At 39.2% G+C, this 27,053-nt stretch overlaps 1 protein-coding gene across 1 annotated transcript in view; it reads left to right on the top strand.

Moving 5' to 3' along the window:
• Nucleotides 1-27,053, top strand: part of MAL (mal, T cell differentiation protein) — a 68,917-nt gene that overhangs the window by 40,654 nt on the left and 1,210 nt on the right. The window contains exons 2-3 of the mRNA XM_053711943.1: nucleotides 11,981-12,148; nucleotides 25,611-25,745. Coding sequence (XP_053567918.1) covers nucleotides 11,981-12,148; nucleotides 25,611-25,745 — 303 coding nt within the window. The remainder of the gene's footprint in view (nucleotides 1-11,980; nucleotides 12,149-25,610; nucleotides 25,746-27,053) is intronic.

Below are 27,053 nucleotides of genomic sequence, written 5' to 3'. Positions count from 1 at the left end.
TGGATGGAAGATGCAGAGGGTGGCAGAGGGAGTAACTGGGCCTGTTGTTGGAAGATTGCAGGTTGGTGTTAGGATGTTGCTTCAGATAATACGTGGTTTGTTTAAAAAGTAGTCTGCCAGGTCTTAAGCACTAAAGACAGACTGGGGAGGTGGAGCAGGTGGGTAGAGGATAGAGTTAAAGGTGGAGAAGAGTAATTTAGGGTTTGAGGAAATAGTAGATATGAGAGAAGAGAAGTAGGTTTGCTTGGCTAAGTGAAGGGCAGAAGTGTATGAATGAAGAATAAACTTATAGTGAATGAAATCAGGTTCAGAGTGAATTTTCCTCCAGACACGTTCAGCAGTATCGGAGCATTTTCGCAAATAGCGTGTTTGCTGAGAGTGCCAGAGCTGTAACTGATGGCGTGATGTTTTGCACAGTTTGGGAGGGGCAAGTGTGTCTAGTGCAGAGGAGAGAGTTTTGTTATAGTGGGCAGTAGCGAGATCAGGGCAGGTTATAGTGGAAGTGTGAGGGGGGAAATCTTGAATGATTTTTGAAAATTGGAGCGGATCCACAGCGTGTAGATTTCTACAGGTGCCAGGGCGAGATGAAGAGGTTGGTTGAGTTGTTGCATTAATATTATAGGTGACCAGGTGATGGTCTGAAATGGGAAAAGGGCAACAGGTAGCAGGGGCAGATGAATTGTCAATGGGAATGTTGAAGTCCCCAAGAATTAGGGTTGGTATATTTGTAGAGAGAAAGTGAGGAAGCCATGTGGCAAAGTTGTCGAGGAATTGGGAGGTTGGTCCAGGAGGGCGATAGATGACTGCCGCTCTGAGGTAGAGGGAGGAGAACAGGTGAATACAGTGGACTTCAAAGGAGGAGAAGAAGAGAGATGGGATTGGAGGTAGGTACTGATAAGTGCAGGAGGAGTAGAGTAGGACCCCAACACCGCCGCCATGTTTCTCATCTGGCCTTGTGGTATGGCTGAAGTGGAGACCACCATGTGTGAGATTAGCAATAGAAACGGTGTCAGAATAAGCTAGCCAGGTTTTGGTAATTGCTAAAAGGGTGAAAGCATTTGCTATAAACAGGTCATGAATGGTTGTAAGTTTGTTGCAGACAAAACAAGAGTTCCATAGTGCACAAGTGAAAGGAGTGTGTGCGTATGGGATGCATGGGATGGAAATAAGGTTATGTGTGTTGCTTTTATTAAAGTATATATAGATATATATTCTATAAGTAGTGCGTGATTGGGTAATGGTAGGAATAAGGGTGGGCATGGTCCCAAGATTTGGAGAGATGTCACCTGATGCTAATAGCAGCAAGATGGAAAGTAAAAGTAGGTGAGAATAGGGTTCACAGGTGTCCAGTATTCAACTGGACAGTCTAGTATTTCAGCAGGCTTTCCAATAAAATCCTCACAAATATACTGGACACTTTAATGTCCAGTTTTTAAAGTCCCTGAGTTGTAGCTAATTGTAGAAGGTGTGCTAAACACATTATAAATATGCTCAAATCACTTCTGTTTACGTGTGTTACTGGCATAGGGTTCCCAAAAAGGTAATTTTCCAGCCTCCAGTAGAGTTTAAAAGACCTTTATTAATCTCTTGCAGGGTCCATTATTACAACAACGTTTCAAACCTATGCCAGGTTCTTAATCATGTTTAAGAACCTGGCATAGGTTTGAAACGTTGTTGTAATAATGGACCCTGCAAGAGATTAATAAAGGTCTTTTAAACTCTACTGGAGGCTGGAAAATTACCTTTTTGAGATTGATATTGGGGTTTGGCTAACCCTTTCCTGTGCCCCAGACTGAAAAGGTGCTGTCTTTCACTACTAATTTTCACTGGCATAGGGTTGCCACCTCAGCCATGTTTTCCTGGACACTTATGAGTAACACATGCTGCAGGGTGTGCAGGGAGGATCATGTATTGTGTTTCTGGACAGCACTATTCATATTCCTCCCTGCACACCATGCAGCATGTGTAACTTATAAGTGTTCTGTATTTTAAGGGACGGGTGGCAACCCTAACTGGCAATCAAATAGTTAAAATATGTATTTGTATATTACTGGCAGTCAAGGGGTCAAATGACTGCTCAGTTGTGAAGAAATATACATGCTAGGGTCAAGAGAGGGGGCTAATCTAGAGCCTTTGAGGGGCTATTGTGTGACCAATTCTCCTATCATGCATAGTCATTGGCAAACTGTCCAGTATGTTCGTGGAAGACATTTAGCAACCCTAGGTGAGAATGAGATTTATAGCAGTGGGGGTATTTCTGTGAGGTGGTGCAGTTTAATGAAATTGATTTTAAAATAGATAGTAGTTCATTAGAGCTAAGGTATGGAGAAGAAAGGAGAGAGTGGCCTATAAAAACTGCATGTGGAGAAGGGTAAGGTATTAGCATGTGAGCATGTCTGTGGAACAGGCATGAGACTGTTAAAAGGAAAAGCAATTCTGAAAACATACCAGAACATTAAGTGCAAAAATTGTGTTTACATTTTTTTTTTTTGCTTGTCTCAAATCCTCTTCAAATCTTGTTTAATTATTGTCTAATTCTTAGTGCTGTCTCTTAACCCCTTAATGACCGCAGCACTTTTCCATTTTCTGTCCGTTTGGGACCAAGGCTATTTTTACATTTCTGCGGTGTTTGTGTTTAGCTGTAATTCTCCTCTTACTCATTTACTGTACCCACACATATTATATACCGTTTTTCTCGCCATTAAGTGGACTTTCTAAAGATACCATTATTTTCATCATATCTTATAATTTACTATAAAAAAAAATATATAATATGAGAAAAAAATGGAAAAAAACACACTTTTTCTAACTTTGACCCCCAAAATCTGTTACACATCTACAACCACCAAAAAACACCCATGCTAAATAGTTTCTAAATTTTGTCCTGAGTTTAGAAATACACAATGTTTACATGTTCTTTGCTTTTTTTGCAAGTTATAGGGCCATAAATACAAGTAGCAGTTTGCTATTTCCAAACCCCTTTTTTTCAAAATTAGCGCTAGTTACATTGGAACACTGATATCTTTCAGGAATCCCTGAATATCACTTGACATGTATATATTTTTTTTTAGAAGACACCCCAAAGTATTGATCTAGGCCCATTTTGGTATATTTCATGCCATGTGTAGAAATACACAATGTTTACATGTTCTTTGCTTTTTTTGCAAGTTATAGGGCCATAAATACAAGTAGCAGTTTGCTATTTCCAAACCCCTTTTTTTCAAAATTAGCGCTAGTTACATTGGAACACTGATATCTTTCAGGAATCCCTGAATATCACTTGACATGTATATATTTTTTTTTAGAAGACACCCCAAAGTATTGATCTAGGCCCATTTTGGTATATTTCATGCCACCATTTCACCGCCAAATACAATCAAATAAAAAAAATTGTTCACTTTTTCACAATTTTGTTCACAAACTTTAGGTTTCTCACTGAAATTATTTACAAGCAGCTTGTGCAATTATGGCATAAATGGTTGTAAATTCTTCTCTGGGATCCCCTTTGTTCAGAAATAGCAGACATGTATGGCTTTTGTTGTTACTTTTTGGTAATTAGAAGGGCGCTAAATGCCACTGCGCACCACACGTGTATTATGCCCAGCAGTGAAGGGGTTAATTAGGGAGCATGTAGGGAGCTTCTAGGGTTAATTTTAGCTTTAATGTAGTGTAGTAGACAACCCAAAGTATTGATCTAGGCCCATTTTGGTATATTTCATGCCACCATTTCACCGCCAGATGCGATCAAATTAAAAAAAACGTAATATTTTTCACAATTTTAGGTTTCTCACTGAAATCATTTACAAGCAGCTTGTGCAATTATGGCACAAATGGCTGTAAATGCTTCTCTGGGATCCCCTTTGTTCAGAAATAGCAGACATATATGTCTTTGGCATTGCTTTTTTGTAATTAGAAGGCCGCTAAATGCCGCTGCGCATCACACGTGTATTATGTCTAGCAGTGAAGGGGTTAATTAGGTAGCTTGTAGGGAGCTTGCAGGGTTAATTTTAGCTTTAGTGTAGAGATCAGCCTCCCATCTGACACATCACAACCCCTGATCCCTCCCAAACAGCTCCCTCCCCTCCCCCACCACACAATTGTCCCCGCCATCTTAAGTACTGGCAGAAAGTCTGCCAGTACAAAAATAAAGGGAATCTTTGTTGGTTTTTTTTTTAAATTGTATAGCATATTTACATATGCTGCTGGGTAGTATTCCCCTTATCCCCCAACCTCCCTGATCCCCCCCCCAAACACCTCTCTAACCGTCCCCCTCTGACGTTTTGGGGGCCATCTTGGGTACTGGCAGCTATCTGCCAGTACCCAGTTTGCAGAAAAAAATGTTTTCTGGGGTTTTTTTTCACAGTTTTTTTTTTCTGTAGTGTAGCTTCCCTCCCACATACCAACCCAACACCCCCTGATTTAGCTTTTTTTTAAAATTTTGTTAACATTAATACCTGATTACCTATCCTATTATTAATCCTATTTTCCGTAGTGCAGCGTTCCCACCCGCTCCCTCCCCGTGCACGCGCCCGCCCCCTCCATATCGTGCACGCGCGCGCGCCCCCGGGCATCCCCGCCCACGATCCCGCCCCCCTGCACATCTCCAGGGCCATCGATGGCCGCCACCCGCCTCCCGGTGCTGCTCCCACCCACCAACGAAGTGGCTCTCTCTGCATCGGATGGCCATACATGGTTATTGCAGGATGCCTCCATATTGAGGCATCACTGCAATAACCGGAAAGCAGCTGGAAGCGAGCAGGATCGCTTCCAGCTGCTTTCCACACCGAGGACGTGCAGGGTACGTCCTCAGGCGTTAACTGCCTTTTTTTTGAGGACGTACCCTGCACGTCCTCGATCATTAAGGGGTTAAAATATGGTAACTTAGACAGATGGGAGCCTAGAGAGATGGAGTTCTTTGCAAATGCTCAACCCTGCAAAAAAACATATAAATTAAATTTTCACTTTACTCTCCCTTTAAGGTGAAGGTGAAGTGCATGTCTCTGTATTTTTAAGTCCTGAGACTCTACTGCTCATTGGCTTACATGGGAAACTCCTACAGAAACAAAAAAAATGGCTTATTCAGCACAAGAACATCTGATATTTAAAAACAAAACAAAACAAAACAAAAATCAATGTAATTCATTCTGAAATATTCTCTTTTATTAATGTCCTATTAACAATTGAGACAGAGGGGCCTAGTTATCAAGCCGTCAACCTCAAATACGCTGGAATTCCACAGCGTATTTGTGGCGAGGCTGATACGCCTTAGTTATCAAAGGCTTGAGACCGGCAAAAGTAGAATTTTGTGACGTAAGCATCGATCCGCCGGACTCAGTCCGACACAGATCGATTCTTACGTCACTCCAGATGTTTCGCACACAAGTGCGTCACATTTTCACTACTTTTGCTAGTTATCAAAAAACTAGCAGGTACGCTCGGCACTTTTACGGCCCAGCGTACATGGTTTTCAAAGCGCCACCCCTGGAGGCGGTGGATCCCATAGGAATCAATGGGAGTCTGACCATAGCGAAAGTACAAGTTCGCTGCTGACAGACATCCCATTGATTTCTATGGGAGCTGTCTACACCTAACACCCTAACATGTACCCCGAGTCTAAACACCACTAATCTGTCCCCCCTACACCGCCGCAACTAAATAAAGTTATTACCCCCTAAACCGCCGCTCCCGGAGCCCACCGCAAGCTACTCTATACATATTAACCCCTAAACCGCCGCTCCCGGAGCCCACCGCAACTATAATAAATGTATTAACCCCTAAACCGCCACTCCCTGAACCCGCCGCAACCTATATTAAATGTATTAACCCCTATCCTGCCCCCCCTACACCGTCGCCACCTATAATAAATTTAATAACCCCTAATCTGCCCCCCCTACACCGTCCCCACCTATAATAAATTTATTAACCCCTATCCTTCCCCCCCTACACCGTCGCCACCTATAATAAATTTATTAACCCCTATCCTGCCCCCCACTACACCGCCGCCACTGTAATAAAATTATTAACCCCTAAACCTAAGTCTAACCCTAACCCTAACGCCCCCCTAACTTAAATATTAATTAAATAAATCTAAATAAATTAACTCTTATTAACTAAATGAATCCTATTTAAAATTAAATACTTACCTTTAAAATATACCCTAATATAGCTACAATATAAATAATAATTATATTCTAGCTATTTTAGGATTTATTTTTATTTTACAGGTACCTTTCAATTTATTTTAACTAGGTACAATAGCTATTAAATAGTTATTAACTGTTTAATAGCTATCTAGTAAAAATAAACTGAAATTTACCTGTAAAATAAATCCTAACCTAAGTTACAATTACACCTAACACTACACTATACTTTAATAAATTATTGCTATTTAAAAATAAATACTTACCTGTAAAATAAACCCTAAGATAGCTACAATATAATTAATAATTATATTGTAGCTATCTTAGGATTTATATTTATTTTACAGGTAACTTTGTATTTATTTTAGCTAGTTAGAATAGTTATTAAATAGTTATTAACTATTTAATAACTACCTAGCTAAAAGAAATACAAAATTACCTGTAAAATAAATCCTAACTTAAGTTACAATTAAACCTAATACTAAAAGAAAAATACAACCCCCCCCAACATTAAAACCCACCACCCACATACCCCTAATCTAACCCAAACCCCCCTTACAAAAACCTAACACTAATCCCCTGAAGATCATCCTACCTTGTCTTCACTCAGCCGAGCAGCGATGGAACCAAAGATGGCGTCCCCTAAATTCTGATTGGCTGATAGGATTCTATCAGCCAATCGGAATTAAGGTAAGAAAAATCTGATTGGCTGATGGAATCAGCCAATCAGATTGAGCTCGCATTCTATTGGCTGATCGGAACAGCCAATAGAATGCGAGCTCAATCTGATTGGCTGATTGGATCAGCCAATCGGATTGAACTTGAATCTGATTGGCTGATTCCATCAGCCAATCAGAATTTTCCTACCTTAATTCCGATTGGCTGATAGAATCCTATCAGCCGATCGGAATTGAGGGGACGCCATCTTGGATGACGTCCCTTAAAGGAGCCTTCATTCGTCGTAGTCCGTCGGTGAAGAAGGAGGTTCCGCGTCTGCGGAAGGAAGATTCAAGACCCGGCTTGGAAGATGACTTCGCCCGCATAGAAGACCTCTTCAGCGCCTCTTTGAAGATGACATCGGCCGGATCGAAGACTTTTCAGCGCCGCCTGGATGATGACTTCATCGGATGGAAGATTTCTTCAGCGCCGCTTGGAGGATTAACTTCTTCCGTTCCGGATGTCCACTTCGGTTCCATCGCTGCTCGGCTGAGTGAAGACAAGGTAGGATGATCTTCAGGGGATTAGTGTTAGGTTTTTGTAAGGGGGGTTTGGTTTAGATTAGGGGTATGTGGGTGGTGGGTTTTAATGTTGGGGGGGGTTGTATTTTTCTTTTACAGGCAAAAGAGCTGTTTTCTTTGGGGCATGCCCCCACAAATGGCCCTTTTAAGGGCTGGTAAGGTAAAAGAGCTTTGAACTTTATTTAATTTAGAATAGGGTAGGGCATTTTTTTATTTTGGGGGGGTTTGTTATTTTATTAGGGGGCTTAGATTAGGTGTAAGTAGCTTAAAATTGTTGTAATATTTTTAACATGTTTGTAACTTATTTTTTTATTTTTTGTAACTTAGCTTTTTTTATTTTTTGTACTTTAGTTAGTTTATGTAATTGTATTTAATTGTAGTTATTTGTAGGTAGTTTATTTAATTAATTTAATGATAGTGTAGTATTAGGTTTAATTGTAACTTAAGTTAGGATTTATTTTACAGGTAATTTTGTATTTCTTTTAGCTAGGTAGTTATTAAATAGTTAATAACTATTTAATAACTATTCTAACTAGCTAAAATAAATACAAAGTTACCTGTAAAATAAATATAAATCCTAAAATAGCTACAATATAATTATTAATTATATTGTAGCTATCTTAGGGTTTATTTTACAGGTAAGTATTTATTTTTAAATAGCAATAATTTATTAAAGTATAGTGTAGTGTTAGGTGTAATTGTAACTTAGGTTAGGATTTATTTTACAGGTAAATTTCAGTTTATTTTTACTAGATAGCTATTAAACAGTTAATAACTATTTAATAGCTATTGTACCTAGTTAAAATAAATTGAAAGGTACCTGTAAAATAAAAATAAATCCTAAAATAGCTAGAATATAATTATTATTTATATTGTAGCTATATTAGGGTTTATTTTACAGGTAAGTATTTAGTTTTAAATAGGAATAATTTATTAAAGTATAGTGTAGTGTTAGGTGTAATTGTAACTTAGTTTAGGATTTATTTTACAGGTAAATTTCAGTTTATTTTAGCTAGGTAAGCTATTAAATAGTTAATAACTATTTAATAGCTATTGTACCTAGTTAAAATAAATTGAAAGGTACCTGTAAAATAAAAATAAATCCTAAGATAGCTATAATATAATTATTATTTATATTGTAGCTATATTAGGGTTTATTTTATAGGTAAGTATTTAGTTTTAAATAGGATTCATTTAGTTAATAATAAAAATATTATTTAGATTTATTTAATTAATATTTAAGTTAGGGGGGCGTTAGGGTTAGGGTTAGACTTAGGTTTAGGGGTTAATAATTTTATTACAGTGGCGGCGGCGTAGTGGGGGGCAGGATAGGGGTTAATAAATTTATTATAGGGGGCGACGGTGTAGGGGAGGTAGATTAGGGGTTAATAAATTTATTATAGGTGACGACGGTGTAGGGGGGGCAGGATAGGGGTTAATAGGTTTAATGTAGGTTGCGGCGGGTTCAGGGAGCGGCGGTTTAGGGGTTAAACTATTTATTTAGTTGCGGAGAGGTGCGGGATCAGCAGGATAGGGGTTAATAACTTTATAATAGAGGGCGACGGTGTAGGGGGGCAGGATAGGGGTTACTAGGTATACTGTAGGTGGCAGCGGTGTCCGGGAGCGGCGGTTTAGGAGTTAATACATTTATAAGAGTTGCGGCAGGGTCTAGGAGCGGCGGTTTAGGGGTTAATACATTTATAAGACTTGCGGCGGGTCTAGGAGCGGCGGTTTAGGGGTTAATACATTTATAAGACTTGCGGCGGGTCTAGGAGCGGCGGTTTAGGGGTTAATACATTTATAAGACTTGCGGCAGGGTCTAGGAGCGGCGGTTTAGGGGTTAGTAACTTTATTTAGTTGCGGGGGGCTCCGGGGGCGCCAGTATAGGGATAGAACAGTGTAGTTTAGTGTTTAGTGCTTAGTGACAGGCTAGCAATAAAGCTGGGAAAAAGCCGAAGGGCAGCGAGATCGGATGAGTGATAACTGTCACAGTCCGCTGCTCATCGCTCCGCGGCTTTTTGACAGCTTTATTTGATAACTTAGGCGTATTTTTTCAGGTCCGCGGCGGCGATGTGAGGCGAGCTTAGGCGGGCGTATTGGGCCGGCGAAGCCAGAAAAGTAGACGGCTTGATAACTACCCCCCAGAGCATACCATTTTAACCAACTTTACCAATTCACCTCTATTATCATATTTGCTTCATTCTCTCTGTATACTTTGTTGAAGGAACATAAATGCAGTACAGGGAGCAGCCAAACACCCTGAGTGAACAAATGAAAAGAGGCATATATGTGCAGCTACCAATAGTGGATTGCTGCACCAGTGGTGCCTACCTAGGTATGCTTTCCAAAGGACACAGATAAAAGGAAGCAAATCAGATCAGTAAATTGGAATGTTGTTTAAAATTGCATATTCTATCTGAATCATGAAAGTCACTATAGCAGGGTCTATTGTAATTGAGAACTGGAGCTTAATTACTTATTGCACTTGAGAACTAAAATAGATTACAGTATGAGTCACCTACACCTGTGAGAATCACTAATGAAATGTGTTTGGATATTTCTAGCAAGTCAGAGTATGAATGGTCAATTAATTGCTGAAAAATACATAGGAAGGCAGTACCCTTGAGGTTAACCTATATAATAATGAATATGTATTACACAGGCTAGCACATTTTATGGACTTTCATTGGCATCTACCCTGATAACAGTATTTTTACTGTTCTCTGCCCATTTTGAAAAACTTTGGCAGGAATAAGCTCCCACATCCTGAACATGCAATCATTTACTTGCATCTTCTTCTGATGAAGGGGAATCAGAGAGCCTCAACCATTATTTCATATGGTAAATAATGTAAATTGATTTTTAAAAAAAGCATTATTTTATATTTGACTTAACTTGCAATCAGCAACAGAAGCTCAGAGGATTTATTTAATCCAACCCTTGGTCTGGGTCTCACCATAATGACATCATCCTCTATTTTAACCAGTCATCAGTGCTATACTCCTTTTTACACTTCCCTATTTATCTGACAAACAAAGATAACTATTGGGAGGGCTGACTCCTTTCATCCAATAGTCTTGATGACCATAGTTTCTGCCACCTACTGGGCCACTACATACTAGTCACTTCTCTGTTTCACTTCTCTCTCTAATCTTCATCAAGATAGGGCTTATGTGTGGCAATGCTTCATTTATTTTTCATGAAGGAGAGCAATGGGCAAGGAGGGAAGGCAATGTACTATGAATTTAATGTGAGTTAGATTTAATGAATAAAAACAGATTAAGCAGGAAAGGGAAATACTTAAACTTTTTGTAGCAGTATCTTGAAGGTCTACAGTCTTACCTATTTCTATGCAGATGATACACTAAAGAAAGGCGAGAATAGAGAGCTTTAGTGAATGAGTTACATAAAATAACCTAGGAACTATTAAGAATGGAGATTATTTAGGCTTGAGAGACCTATTTATGCATTTTTCCCATTCTTCCAAAAACATCTGCCCAAAAGTTATCCCAGAACTCATTCTGGAATAATAATCACTTGCATTACACGTTCATGGTATATTGTTTAGTCTAAAAGAAAATGCAGTTGGTGTGGAAGAACTTCTTAGCTTTTGCATGTAATATGCTTGGAATTAAGAACATAATAGTTAAAGGGACAGTCTAGTCAAAATTAAACTCTCATGATTCTGATAGGGCATGCAATTTTAAACAACTTTCCAATTTACTTTTATCATCAAATTTGCTTTGATCTTTTGGTATCCTTTGTTGAACGCTAAACCTAGGTAGACTTATATGCTAATTTCTAAGCCCTCAAAGCCTATCTCATTTTACAGTTTTTTTACAGCTAGACAGCACTAGTTAATGTGTGTCATATAGATAACTTTGCACTCACTCCAGTGGAGTTACCTAGGAGTCAGCACTGATTGGCTAAAATGCAAGTGTATCAAAAGATCTGAAATAAGGGGAAGTCTGCAGAGGCTTACATACAAGGTTATCAAAGAGGTAAAACGTATATTAATAAAACCGTTTGCAAAACTGGGGAAGGGGTAATAAATGGATTATCTAACTTTTTAAACAATACAAATTCTATAGTACACTGTCCTTTTAAGTTAAAATTATAACACTATAAAATAACACTATAATATTTGTTGCTGGACATCATTTTTAGTAGAATGCAAGGTAAGAAAAATAGAAATATGGCGCCCTCAACTTTCCAATACTTTTTGGTACAGTAATGGTTTGTGTTGTTCTGTTCTGCTGGACTTCTCAATGCATCCTCTACCCCACATAATCAATTAATTCCCTAGTGATATAAAGCTAAACCATAAAGCTGCCTATAAATGCATTCACTTCACCCTAATTCCTCAGTTACGCCTATGAACCATTATAATACCCTCCCCAGAGCACTTAGCTCATGGACCACAAAAGCCCCAGACTCACAAAGAGACAGCACTAAATACCCCAAACCACCCCAAATGGGAATGTTAAAGTTCATATATTTTGAGCTGTGTAGATGGCTAAATATGTTATTTTATTCCACACAAAAAAATATAACAAAATCTTCTAAATTATATTGATTTCATTCTTTGTTTTTATTTTTCAGATTTTTGGAGGCCTTGTGTGGATTTTGGTTGCATCATCTAAGGTTCCATTACCATTATGGCAAGGATGGGTTATGTTTGTCTCTGTATCACTTTTTCTTTTCACTTTTATACTCATGATACTGTATTGTGCTCGAGTACATGGAGGAAAATCTGTGTGGTCATCAATTGTAAGTCAATTTACTTTTTATTAATTGAATTGAATTTAGTTTGTCTGTGCAAAAACTAGAATGCACATGGGTACATTTCAGTTTTGATAGAAGCATTTTTGCAATATATAGGAATTAGCAAAAATGCTTCTAGTAAAAGCTATAGCTGTTTCAAAAGTGTATTTAAGTATGCTCCAAGCAGCAGCATTTAAAACAGAGCACTTACTTAGAGAGCCTAAAGTGCCTGTATCACCTCGTAATTACTAAATTTGTTAATTGCTGACATGATACAAGCCACAATGTTGCTCTGAGCAGCTACAGTTTTTAAAATGCTGGCACACTGAGAATATCTAGGTATACTTCACATGCGCAGATAAAAATGCTAACACTAAAACAGTGATATTAGAAGCATTTTTGCCAATACTTGTATATTGCAAATTTGTTTCTATTCAAGGATGTAATCCATCTATGTACATTTAAATTTTGACCGGAATGTCCCTTTAAAATCTTTCTTCTCCTTATTAGTATAGTGGTAGAATGATCCCAACTGCCAGTAAGATACCTAATGTCATCACACACTAATAATGCCACATGCAATAAGGAAGTGCTAAGAGACAAAAGTACTTATTGTTTGGGGAGCAGATGGGTAGACATCTTGTGGAGCCCATGAGGCCCATTTATCAAGCTCCGGATAGAGCTTGAGGGCCCGTATTTCTCGCGAGACTTCAGACTCGTCAGAAACAGCAGTTATGAAGCAGCGGTCTAAAGACTGCTGCTCCATAACGCTGTCCGTCTGCTCTGAGCAGGCGGACAGAGATCACTGGAATTCAACCCGATCGAATACGATCGGGTTGATTGACACCCCCCTGCTGGTGTTTACCTGCAGGGGGCGGCGTTGCACCAGCAGCTCACAAGAGCTGCTGGTGCAATGCTGAATACGGAGAGCGTATTGCTCTCCGCATTCAGCGAGGTCTGTCGGACCTGATCCGCACTGTTAGATCAGGTCCAACAGACCTTTGATAAATATCCCCCCATATATTGGCCTTCACACAACATAGAGGAATGAGCAACCACTCATTTGAAAGAGGGGCATTTTCTCCCTTGATTGAGGGGAAAGGTCCCCTCTTATTTTAATATTGTAATTGTGATTACTTGCCCCGTTGGATACCAGGAGCCTTATCAGCCTCCAAACCATACAAAATAGCACTGAGAAATGTACGTTGATAAACCAGATGAAAAGTGTTAGCGCTTGAAAACATGCATAACAAAACACATGACAAATATATGATATTTAAACATATTAAATGTAAAATAAAGGTTTATTATTGAAAAAAATGTTTAACAGTGATTTAAAAGAATATGGTATGCGACAAGGTGCTGAACTGGGAATGGCTCAAATGTGTATATTAAATGTGTATTTGTATGCGCGTATCTATCGGCACCCATCCACTTAAATGGATATAGAACCCATTTTTTTCTTTCATCATTAGATAGAACATACAATTTTAAACATTTTTCCAATTTACTTCTATTATCACATTTTCCTCATTTTCTTGGTATCCTTTATTGAAAAACAGGAAGGCAAGCTCGGGCGCAAGAACACTAGATGGCAGCATTTTTTTGTGCTATGTAGTGCTCCATACATGTGCACACTACCTATCTAGATATGTTTTCAACAAACAATAACATTATAACGAAGAAAAAGTTGATAATAGAAGTACACTGGAAAATTGAAAGCAAAAAAAAAATGGGTTTCATGTCCCTTTAATAATAACAAATTAATAAGTAAACAAAACATTTGAAATGCTGCAAAACTGCCTGCAAAATTTGGCCCAGATTACAAGGAATATGTTCTAATTATTCATAAATACATAAATCTACACATATCTGATGTATTTTTTTACAATATATATCTATACCTATATATATAGAAGATTATATATAGGAATAGATATATTCAGATATATATATATATAAGAATATCTATTTAAAAATACATAAAACATATTCTGCTATCTGTACAACATTGAAATGTGAAATATTTATAGTAAATACACAGTATAATACTTTATTAAATTTCAATATTGCATAAATATGATTTTTCATATTTTTATCTACTTAACTGCAAAGGGCTCCAATGCACTTACAGATATGTCTATATGTGTGTGCATATGTATTTATGTGTTTATATGTGTATATATGTATTTAAGTACATATATACACACATATAAATACATAAATACATATGTGCTCAACCGATCGCGTACTTTCAACTTTCAAGTCCAGCAAGCACAAACCCCAGCGATAAATCCCCTATCGCTTGTGCGCAAATGTTTGCGCTACACTCAGTACATAGTTACATATCTACTTGGAAATAAAGAAAACATTTTAGATGCTGCAAAAAATGGACTTAAAAAATCACCTATGACCATCATTCATTGGTTAAAGCACCTCACCCAAGCTCAGGTGTGCTCATTAAAGTGTATTGGAGTTGTATAAATACCCAGGGAGTGTCATTCTACTATGTGTATTTGAAGGTATCTCACTATTGTGAATCTGTTTTGTTTCAAGATCCATGCTTAGATTTTGAAGCTGTGACCTGGAGAGAGAAACGCCGCCATTACGGTTACAGAGGTGGTTTATTCAAAACTACCTATTTTAACTGTTGTGTCCCTAATGGGAATTGTTACTTTTGAGAGCAAAACAGCTATTAAATAAACAGTGTAAAATATGAGAAGTTAAAGGGACATAACATATGTATGCTAAATCACTTGAAAGTGATGCAGCATAACTGTAAAAAGCTGACAGGAAAATATCACCTGAGAATCTCTATGTAAAAAAAAAAACGAACATATTTTACCTCACAATTTCCTCAGCTCACCAGAGTAAGTGTTCTGTGTAAAAAGTTATGTTTCAGTTACTGTCCAGCTGCAGGTAAAAAAAAAAAGAAGAAATGAACAGCAGCCAATCAGCATCAGCAGTGCTGAGGTCATGAACTTTTTTACTGTGATCTCATGAGATTTCACTTAAAGGGACTGTGACGAGACCAATCTCGCCACTGTGCATTGGAGGAGCTTGTTTGGCCGCCTGCTGCTTTTAGACTATGGCCCCATGTTGAAACGCTTACTTTTCCCCTGCAAAGACACGAAAGACAGGTCATTCAGTACTTGCCCTATTTGAACAGTGATACCCCAGATAGCTATGCCATGTAGCCCATTTGTATAATGAAAGACTTTGGCTCCATGGCAATTGAACTGTATTTCTCTGTATGTGATAATTACATCAACCATTGTGTAAGATAATTGTATCAACCATTGTGTAAGATAACTGCATCAACCATTGTGTAATCTAATTGTATCAACCATTGTGTAAGCTAATTGCATCCCAGGCAGAGGGGATGATTTTGTGTGGGAGTGTCTGAGAGTATTGTATGTGTTTATTGGTTGTTTTACAAAACCCTGTGGGTGGTACTAATGTGTAAAAATGTGTATTTAAGAACAATAAACCCACAGCTCTGGCTGATATCTGTTTGACCCTCACCATGGAGCTTTGACTCATGCTTGGGGGGAGGGAGAGGGGAAATTTACTGCATGCTGCCTGTGCCTCTGCCCTTTTATGCCAGGGTTATACAGTTACTATTGGTGGCAAGCAACGGGATCGTTCCCACAGCCAGAAGGACAGCTACAGGAGACACCATTCCATGGATTTACAAGTTGGGGGCAACGCATGTCCCAGTACAGCAACCCTAAAAGCAACAGAATGGAACCAGCAGTGTTATACGAGGAGGAGGACCTGGATGGCCAGGATGCATTAAGGAAAGGCATCTGGTACAAGGCCCTGGATAATGTACAATACCAGCAGGGTAAGAGTCTCCCCAGTGAAGAGCAGCGGTTGCAGAAGCAAGTGGCCCTGCGGATGCCCTTCCTGGGAGAGCAGCCCCTGGAGGAATGGGTGAAGGAACTAGAGCACCGGGTATGGCAGGAGCTATGGCTGGAGGATGCCCTCCAGGCGCTCTGGTGGTATATGGCACATTATATACCCTGGACAGCCGAGCATGACAAGCCAGAGGGAGAGGAGTTTGATGGTCCTGGCTTGTTATGGGAGTCCTTTGCAGAGCCTGACTTTGGGAGCCCTGCACAGACCAGACTTCAGGACATTTTCTATGAGAGGGAGGCTAGGCATGACTGGGCTGACCCCCATGAGGTAGAGCCAGACCTGGCTCACTTAGCAGCCCTGGAGTGGGAACTGGAGCAGGACTACCAAGATCTCTTCCACTCCATTGGGAAGGCTCAGCAGGACAGCAAGGTGAAAGACCCAGATCCAGACCCATTCAGCTGGGAAGATATTGTGGAGATTTACTGGGAAGGACCCCAGGTGGCCGGTGGAGATGGGACCGAGGTCTCTCCACCGGTCCTGCAGGGAATTGGGAGCCCAGACTCCATTCCCCAGCGGCAGGCTGAGTTACAGGGGCACAGAGACAGTTGGCCCTGTCCCCCAGCAGCAGAGGAATATGCAGGGAATTGGGAGCCCAGACTCCATTCCCCAGCGGCAGGCTGAGTTACAGGGGGCAGAGACAGTTGGTCCTGTCCCCCAGCAGCAGAGGAATGTGCAGGGAATTGGGAGCCCAAACTCCATTCCCCAGCGGCAGGCTGAGTTACAGGGGGCAGAGACAGTTGGTCCTGTCCCCCAGCAGCAGAGGAATATGCAGGGAATTGGGAGCCCAGGCTCCATTCCCCAGCGGCAGGCTGAGTTACAGGGGGCAGAGACAGTTGGTCCTGTCCCCCATCAGCAGAGTGAGATGCAGGGGATTGGGAGCCCAGTCTCCATTCCCCAGCAGCTGGAAGTATGTATGGGAGAGGAGCTTGTTACCCCCTCTTCCCAGCGGCAGCTTAACGCACCAGGGGGAGACAGTAAGCCCCACAACTGTGCAGATGGGACTGTGGTCTCTGCACTTACAGCACAGGGGGTAGGGACAGTCGGTCCTGTCCCCCAGCAACAGGGCTGTTTAGCCAAAGGGGAGAGAGTCGGTCTCCCCCCACAGCAGCATGGTGCTTTGTCCAAAGGGGAGATGATCGGTCTCCCCCTCCAGCAACCAGGCTCCCACCAGGCTACTTCCGCAATAGTGCTGGCACCAGGGCAGAGTACAGCTGGTCTCTGCCCACCTCGCAACCCACCAATTCAGCGTACCAGTCCCCCACACAGCCGTAGTGAGGCACCTGGACATGGACAAGTTTCAACTCTACCCAGGTGTAGTGACCATTTATTGCGAATGGGCTGTACTGCTGATTGTGTTTTGTGGGTGGGTTGCTGGACTAACCAGGGCACTGACCGGAAGGAGGTCAGATACCCTGTTAGTCTGCTTGGAAAAGGGGAGAGATGTGACGAGACCAATCTCGCCACTGTGCATTGGAGGAGCCTGGTTGCCTGCCTGATGCCTTTAGACTATGGCCCCATGTTGAAACGCTTACTTTTCCCCTGCAAAGACACGAAAGCCAGGTCATTCAGTACTTGCCCTATTTGAACAGTGATACTCCAAATAGCTATGCCATGTAGCCCATTTGTATAATGAAAGACTTTGGCTCCATGGCAATTGAACTGTATTTCTCTGTCTGTGATAATTACATCAACCATTGTGTAAGATAATTGTATCAACCATTGTGTAAGATAACTGCATCAACCATTGTGTAAGCTAATTGTATCAACCATTGTGTAAGGTAATTGTGTCAACCATTGTGTAAGCTAATTGCATCCCAGGCAGAGGGGATGATTTTGTGTGGGAGTGTCTGAGAGTATTGTATGTGTTTATTGGTTGTTTTACAAAACCCTGTGGGTGGTACTAATGTGTAAAAATGTGTATTTAAGAACAATAAACCCACAGCTCTGGCTGATATCTGTTTGACCCTCACCATGGAGCTTTGACTCATGCTTGGGGGGAGGGAGAGGGGAAATTTACTGTATGCTGCCTGTGCCTCTGTCCTTTTATGCCAGGGTTATACCGTTACAGGGACATTATACACTCATTTTTTTCTTTGCATATATGTTTTGTAGATGATTTAATTTATATAGCCCATAAAGTTTTTTAGTTTTTTTTTTGTTTTTTTTTTTTAAATGTATAGTTTTGCTTTTTTTTTAAATAACATTGCTCTGATTTTCAGACTCCTAACCAAGCCCCATAGTTTTAGGAGAATACCGACAGATACCTACTCCATCTTGCTAGTGTTAGTGTAAAGGATCTTTTCATATGCAAAGGGAGGGGGAGCGTCATTTCCCACTTGAAGTGGGATTTCCAGCTCTTTTCAACAGAGGTAAACTGAGAGCTTCTAAGTAAGTTTTTAAACAGTTTTATACTGGATTTTTATATCAGTAACTGTGCATCTTATTCTTAATAGTAGTGTCTATTACATGCAGTTATATGAACATTTGGTATATACTCTCCCTTTAAAGGGACATTCCAGTCAAAATGTAAATGCACATAGATTAATTACATTTTTGAATAGAAACATATTTGCAATATACATGCATTGGCAAAAATTCTTCTAGTAAAAGTTATTACTGTTTAAGTGTTAACATTTTTCTCTGCACATGCATGTAAAGCATAGCTATATACTCTTAGTACACCAGCATTTTAAATTCTGCGGCTGCTCAGATAGTCAGTGGGGCTTGTATCATGTCAGCAATTAACAAATTAAGTCATTAATAGATGATACAAGCATCCTAGGCACTCTCAGCAAGTGCTGTGTTTAAAATGCTGGTGCATGTTGCATACATAAATACACATTTGAAGCAGCTATAGCATTTATTAGAAGCATTTTTGCTAATACACGTATATTACAAAAATGCTTCTATTCAAAAATTAAATGCATCCATGTTTCCAATTTTGGCTGGAATGTCCCTTTAACTCTCATGAGATTTCATAGTAAATTTCCTTAAACTGAATAGGGAAATAACGTGTGCATGAGGCTCACTCCCTTGCCTGTCCCGGGAAAGACATACTGATTTGCTGCTTAAAGTCCTTTACAATGGGGTGTGAATACTTAGGACATTTTGAGGTAAAATATCTTTCTTTTTTACATAGAGATGTTCAGGTGATATTTTCTAGTCAGCTTTTTACAGCTATGCTGCATCACTTTCAAGTATTTCAACATTCGGGTACCATGGCCCTTTAAAGGGGCATTAATCTGCTGGGCACCACTACAATAGCATGGTTACTCTTCACCATGATATTGTTTTGCCCTCTCTGTCTGCAGCTCTCTTCAAATATGTTCTCCTATTTTAACCTATTGGTGGTTTTTGGTGAAGCTTCATATCTTCATGTAGGGAGCTGCCATCTTGGATATTAGGTTTTCTTGGACCCGGTAACAGAATTTATACGCATTGATAGGTGCGCTGGCAATGTCACTGCATCTACCTTGTTTATGGTTTTTCATTGAGACTTTTGTTTTAACAACCTCTTAACAAGAGCAACTTTGTAAACCCTAAAAAAGAGAAATGATTTATATTAAGTTAACGTATTTTGACATACGTACTGCAAATATTTCTATATAGTTTAAAAGTTACATAAAATATGAAAAAACCCTCATAAATAATATAGAGTGATACTGCCACCGTCACAAAAATATGAATCTCTTGCTCTGTATAGTGCATAACATAAAGTACACGATACAATTATCAAAAAGTAACAAACCTGCTGTTGCTGTAAAAGTGAGCGATTTCATTAGTGACATTGCTTGCTTACCTGTGAACATGCACTTTCTGTCATGTAATTGGCAAGAGTCCATGAGCTAGTGACGTATGGGATATACAATCCTACCAGGAGGGGCAAAGTTTCCCAAACCTCAAAATGCCTATAAATACACCCCTCACCACACCCACATTTCAGTTTTACAAATTTGCCTCCTATGGAGGTGGTGAAGTAAGTTTGTGCTAAGATTTCTATGTTGACATGCGCTTCTCAGCATTTTGAAGCCCGATTCCTCTCAGAGTACAGCGAATGTCAGAGGGATGTGAAGGGAGTACCACCTATTGAATGCAATGGTTTTACTCACGGGAGATCTATTTCATAGGTTCTTTGTTATCGGTCGTAGAGATTCATCTCATACCTCCCTTTTCAGATCGACGATATACACTCATGTAACTGTCATGATAACGGTTTCAGTACTGGTTTGGCTATCTGCTATATGTGGATGGGTGTCTTTCGGTAAGTATGTTTTTATTTCTTAAGACACCTCAGCTATGGTTTGGCACTTTATGCAATAATATAAAGTTCTAAATATATGTATTGTACTTATATTTGCCATGAGTCAGGTTCATGTATTTCCTTTTGCAGATTGTCAGTTTCATATTTGGGGAAAGTAAATTTTAAGAAATTTTACCTGGGGTTTAGTCTTTTTCAATTGACTACATTTTTAAATTGCAGGCTGGATTAGGCTCGCAGGTGCGCCAAATGCTACACTTTATTGCGTCATTCTTGACGCAAGAATTTTTTGGCGCGAAAGGCACGTCCGTTGACGCAAGTTCATCATTTCCGGCGTCATAGTTGACGCCGAGTTCTTCACACAGGGTGCGTCATTAGTGACATGAGTGTGTCATTTCCGGACATGTTTGGCGCCAAAAAAATTTCAGTTATGTTGTGCGTCATACTTGGCGCCAAATTGTTTTCATTATTTATTACCCCATTGCTTTTTGCCTCTTGCCTTTTTCATTGTCAGAGGGCTATGCTATTTGCATTTTTTCCCATTCCTGAAACTGTCATATAAGGAAATTGATCATTTTGCTTTATATGTTGTTTTTTCTTTTACATTTTGCAAGATGTCTCAATCTGATCCTGTCTCAGAAGTATCTGTTGGTACTTTGTTGCCTGACATCGGTTCTACCAAAGCTAAGTGCATTTGTTGTAAAATTGTGGAGATTATATCTCCAAATGTCATTTGTATTAGTTGTCATGATAGACTTTTACATGCAGACAATGTGTCCATCAGTAATAGTACATTGCCAGTTGCAGTTCCTTCAACTTCTAATGTACACGATATACCTATGAATTTTAAAGAATTTGTTACTGATTCTATCCAGAAGGCTTTGTCTGCATTTCCGCCTTCTAATAAACGTAAAAGGTCTTTTAAAACTTTTCATAAAGTTGATGAAATTTCAAATGACCGACAACATAATGAATTTTCCTCCTCTGATGAGGATCTATCTAATTCAGAAGATCCTTCCTCAGATATTGACACTGACAAATCACTTATTTATTTAAAATAGAGTATATTCGTTCTTTGTTAAAAGAAGTGTTAATTACTTTGGATACTGAGGAAGTTAGTCCTCTTGATATTAAAACTAGTAAACGTTTAAATTCTGTTTTTAAACCTCCTTTGGTTACTCCAGAGGTTTTCCCTATTCCTGACGCTATTTCTGATATGATTTCTAAGGAATGGAATAAGCCAGGTACTCCTTTTAATCCTTCTTCAAGGTTTAAAAAATTGTATCCTTTACCAGCTATTTCAATAGAGTTTTGGGAAAAGATCCCCAAAGTTGATGGGGCTATTTCTGCTCTTGCTAAACGTACCACTATTCCTATGAAAGATAGTACTTCTTTTAAGGATCCTTTAGATAGGAAACTTGAATCTTATCTAAGGAAAGCCTATTTATATTCAGGTCATCTTCTTAGGCCTGCAATTTCCTTGGCTGATGTTGCAGCTGCATCAACTTTTTGGTTGGAGAATTTATCGCAACAAGAATTGGATTCTGACTGATCTAGCATTGTTCGCTTACTGCAACATGCTAATCATTTTATTTGTGATGCTATTTTTGATATTATCAAAATTGATGTTAGATCCATGTCTTTAGCTATTTTAGCTAGAAGAGCTTTGTGGCTTAAATCTTGGAATGCTGATATGACATCTAAGTCTAGATTACTATCTCTTTCTTTCCAAGGTAATAATTTGTTTGGTTCTCAGTTGGATTCTATTATTTCAACTGTTACTGGGGGAAAGGGAGTTTTTTTGCCTCAGGATAAAAAACCTAAGGGTAAATATAGGGCTTCTAATCGTTTTCGTTCCTTTCGTCAAAATAAGGAACAAAAACCTAATCCTTCCCCCAAGGAATCTGTTTCCAATTGGAAGCCTTCCTCAAATTGGAATAAATCCAAGCCTTTTAAGAAACCAAAGTCAGCCCCTAAGTCCGCATGAAGGTGCGGCTCTCATTCCAGCACAGCTGGTAGGGGTAGATTAAGGTTTTTCAAGGATGTTTGGATAAATTCTGTCCAAAATCAATGGATTCAGAGCATTGTCTCTCAGGGGTTTCCGAATAGGATTCAGAGTAAGACCTCCCGTGAGAAGATTTTTTTCTCTCTCGCATCCCAGTAAATCCAGTAAAAGCTCAGGCTTTACTGAAGTGTGTTTCAGACCTTGATGTTTCAGGGGTAATCATGCCAGTTCCTTTTCAGGAACAAGGTCTGGGGTTTTATTCAAATCTATTCATTGTCCCAAAGAAACAAAATTCATTCAGACCAGTTCTGGATCTGAAAATGTTGAATCGTTATGTAAGAGTACCAACTTTCAAGATGGTGACTATAAGGACTATTCTGCCTTTTGTTCAGCAAAGACATTAGATGTCCACAATAGACTTGCAGGATGCATACCTTCATATACCGATTCATCCAGAACATTATCAGTTCCTGAGATTCTCTTTTCTAGACAAGCATTACCAATTTGTTGCTCTTCCATTTGGCCTAGCAACAGCTCCAAGAATCTTTTCAAAGATTCTCGGTGCCCTACTCTCTGTAATCAGAGAACAGGGTATTGCGGTGTTTCCTTATTTGGACGATATCTTGGTACTAGCTCAGTCTTTACATTCTGCAGAATCTCACACGAATCAACTAGTGTTGTTTCTTCGAAAACATGGTTGGAGGATCAATTTACCAAAAAGTTCCTTGATTCCTCAGACAAAGGTTACCTTATAGGTTTCCAGATAGATTTAATGTCCATGACTCTGACTCTAACAGACAAGAGACACCTTCGCCACCTTCAGTCTCAGTCATTCCCTTCAGTGGAAATGTGCATGAAAGTTTTAGGTCTCATAACTGCAGCATCGGACGCGATTCCCTTTGCTCGTTTTCACATGCGACCTCTCCAGCTTTGTATGCTGAATCAATGGTGCCGGGATTATATAAAGATATCACAATTAATATCCTTAAATCCCAATGTTCGACACTCTCTGAAGTTGTGGTTAAATGACCAGCATTTAGTTCAAGGGGCCTCTTTTGTTCGCCCAACCTGGACTCTGATTACAACAGATGAAAGTCTTTCAGGTTGGGGAGCTGTCTGGGGATCTCTAGCAGCACAAGGGGTTTGGAAATCTCAAGAGGCGAGATTACCAATCAATATTTTAGAACTCCGTGCAATTCTCAGAGCTCTTCAGTTTTGGCCTCTGTTGAAGAGAGAACCTTTCATCTGTTTTTAGACAGACAATATCACAACAATGGCATATGTCAATCATCAGGGTGGGACTCGCAGTCCCCAAGCTATGAAAGAAGTATCTTGGATACTTGCGTGGGCCTAATCCCTCTCCTGTCTAATTTCTGCAGTTCATATCCCAGGTGTAGACAATTGGGAGGCGGATTATCTCAGCCTTCAGACTTTACATCCGGGGGAGTGGTCCCTCCATCCAGATGTGTTTTCTCAGATTGTTCAGATGTGGGGTCTTCCAGAGATAGATTTGATGGCCTCTCATCAAAACAAGAAACTTTCCAGATACCTGTCCAGGTCCAGGGATTTTCATGCGGAAGCAGTGGATGCGCTGAAACTTCCTTGGTGCTATCAACCTGCTTATATTTTCCCGCCACTAGTTCTTCTTCCAAGAGTGATCTCCAAAATCATCATGGAACAATCATTTGTGTTGCTGGTGGCTCCAGCATGGCCCCACAGGTTTTGGTATGCGGATCTTGTTCGGATGTGCAGTTGCCAACCTTGGCCACTTCTGTTAAGGCCGGACCTACTGTCTCAAGGTCCATTTTTCCATCAGGATCTCAAATCATTAAATTTGAAGGTATGGAAATTGAACGCTTAGTGCTAAGTCATAGAGGTTTCTCTGACTCAGTGATTAATACTATGTTACAAGCTCGTAAATCTGCTTCTAGAAAGATTTATTATCGAGTTTGGAAAGCTTAGATTTCATGGTGTTCTTCTCATAAATTCTCTTGGCATTCTTTTAGAATTCCTAGAATTTTACAGTTTCTTCAGGATGGTTTGGATAGAGGTTTGTCTGCAAGTTCCTTGAATGGACAAATCTCTGCCCTTTCTGTTTTATTTCACAGAAAGATTGCTAATCTTCCTGATATTCACTGTTTTGTTCAGGCTTTAGTTCGTATTAAGCCTGTCATTAAATCAATTTCTCCTCCTTGGAGTCTTAATTTGGTTTTGAAAGCGTTACAGGCTCCTCCATTTGAGCCTATGCACTCTTTGGACATTAAACTGCTTTCTTGGAAAGTGTTGTTCCATTTGGCCATTTTTTCTTCTAGAAGAGTTTCTGAGCTATCTGCTCTTTGTTGTGAATCTCCTTTTCTAAATTTTCATCAGGATAAGGCGGTTTTGCGGACTTCATTTACATTTTTACCTAAGGTTGTGAATTCTAACAACATTAGTAGAGAAATTGTTGTCCCTTCCTTGTGTCCTAATCCTAAGAATTCTTTGGAAAGATCCTTACATTCTTTGGATGTGGTGAGAGCTTGGAAATATTATGTTAAAGCTACTAAAGATTTCAGGAAGACTTCTAGTCTATTTGTTCAGAAGGCCTCTGCTATTTCCTTGGCTTCTTGGTCAAAGCTTTTGATTCTTCAAGCTTATTTGGAGTCGGGTTGTTGTTGTTTTTTTATCCCTCCCTCTCTAGTGACTCTTGAGTGGAGTTCCACTTCTTGGGTATTGATATCCCATACATCACTAGCTCATGGACTCTTGCCAATTACATGAAAGAAAACATAATTTATGTAAGAATTTACCTGATAAATTCATTTCTTTCATATTGGCAAGAGTCCATGAGGCCCACCCTTTTTATGGTGGTTATGATTTTTTGTATAAAGCACAATTATTTCCAAATTTCTTTGTTGATGCTTTTTACTCCTTTCTTTATCACCCCACTACTTGACTATTCATTAAACTGAATTGTGGGTGTGGTGAGGGGTGTATCTATAGGCATTTTGAAGTTTGGGAAACTTTGCCCCTCCTGGTAGGATTGTATATCCCATACGTCACTAGCTCATGGACTCTTGCCAATATTAAAGAAATGAATTTATCAGGTAAATTCTTACATAAATTATGTTTTTTCTGTCACAGAGTGAGGCCACAGGAGGAAAAATAACAGTGTGGTGAAAAGTATTTGTATTCTATAAATATTGTATTTCAAAGCTCAAATTTGAAATGTCTTACTCCTTGTTTACCATTAAACAATTGAATTTATTCTGGGCAAAATTACATCTATATTTTGTGTATTTTAGGACGCATTCTATCATTTTGTCGCTGCTCTCTTCTACTTGAGTGCATCTGTTCTGGAAGCTGCTTTTACTGCTAGCTATGGTATTTCTATTTTAGGACGAAGTGATGCAATATACAAATTAAATATTGCAGCAACGGTAAGTTCTCAAGATGTATTTTATATCTGTAAATAAAAATGATATGACTTTTTTTTAAAAACATACCCACATGGGTTACAAAAGCAGATATCACTTAAATGGACAGTCTAGTCAAAATTAAACTTTCATGATTCAGATAGGGCATACAATTTTAAACAAGGTTCCAATTAACGTTTATCAACAAATATGCTTTGTTCTCTTGGTATTCTTTGCTGAAAGCTAAACCTTGGTAGGCTCAGGGACTAATTTCTAATCTCTTGAAGGTCACCTCTTATCTGAGTGCATTTTACAGTTTTTCAGTTAGACACTGCTAGTTCATGTAGGTCATATAGATAAATATTGTGCTCACTCCCATGGAGTTATTCATGAGTCAGCACTGATTGGCTAAAATGCATATCTGCAAAAAGAACTGAGATAAGGGGGTAGTCTGCAGAGGCTTATACACAAGGTAATCACAGAGGTAAAACGGGTATTAATATAACAGTGCTGGTTATGCAAAACTGGAGAATTGGTAATAAAGGGATTATCTATCTTTTTAAACAATAAACATTTTGGTGTAGACTGTCTCTTTAAACCACATTCAGGTACTGTGTAATTGGCATGCAGAGTTCTTTAAATGAGGATGATTCCAAATACAGATATGATATGGTTCATTTTTCATTTAAAAGGATGCTATGGTATTTATTTTACATACTCATGCTAATTTATAGTAGAAATATGGAGGTATCCCTAGAAGAGAGAAATAATGAAGTATCATGAAGTGTTATTTTCACTTATGGTAAGACTTAATATTATTAGAAATATCTCACAAAATTCCATTAAAATGCAATGTGAACTAATCCCCACTCTAAAAGGGAAACTAAACTAGAAGCTTAGGCAAGGAACTTTATCTTATCTCCTATTAATCACTCCACTCTTTTCTTCACTATAAATAAAATTCCTATTAAATACCTCAATATTTCTCTTGCATTTGCACATTTCTATTTTATTTTTCAGAAGCCCCCTCTGGACACAATGTCAAGAAGGGGCTTCTGGACAATTAACCAGTTCATACAAAAAAAATGTTTTAAAAGTATTTAAAACTGTAATTTTGTAAAGGTTTCAAGTTTTATAGTCCATGGATAGACACCTTGAAAAGCCTTGAGTATGTTTACATTTACTTCCATTGTGGTGTAAAGCTAGGGGCCAGTGGCATCATGAGTGGGGGCACTACCTCCCCCATCATAATGGCTGCCCCCATGTGCCCTTTAACTGTGATTATCCCAGAGTTTTCTCCCCACCACTCTGTATAGTAAATATATGATTCTG

The sequence above is a fragment of the Bombina bombina genome, chromosome 4 (assembly GCF_027579735.1).
Source record: "Bombina bombina isolate aBomBom1 chromosome 4, aBomBom1.pri, whole genome shotgun sequence".
In the NCBI taxonomy this organism is placed as follows: domain Eukaryota; kingdom Metazoa; phylum Chordata; class Amphibia; order Anura; family Bombinatoridae; genus Bombina; species Bombina bombina.
The sequence above is the reverse complement of the archived record's forward strand: the minus strand, read 5'-3'. Positions and strand labels throughout refer to the sequence as shown.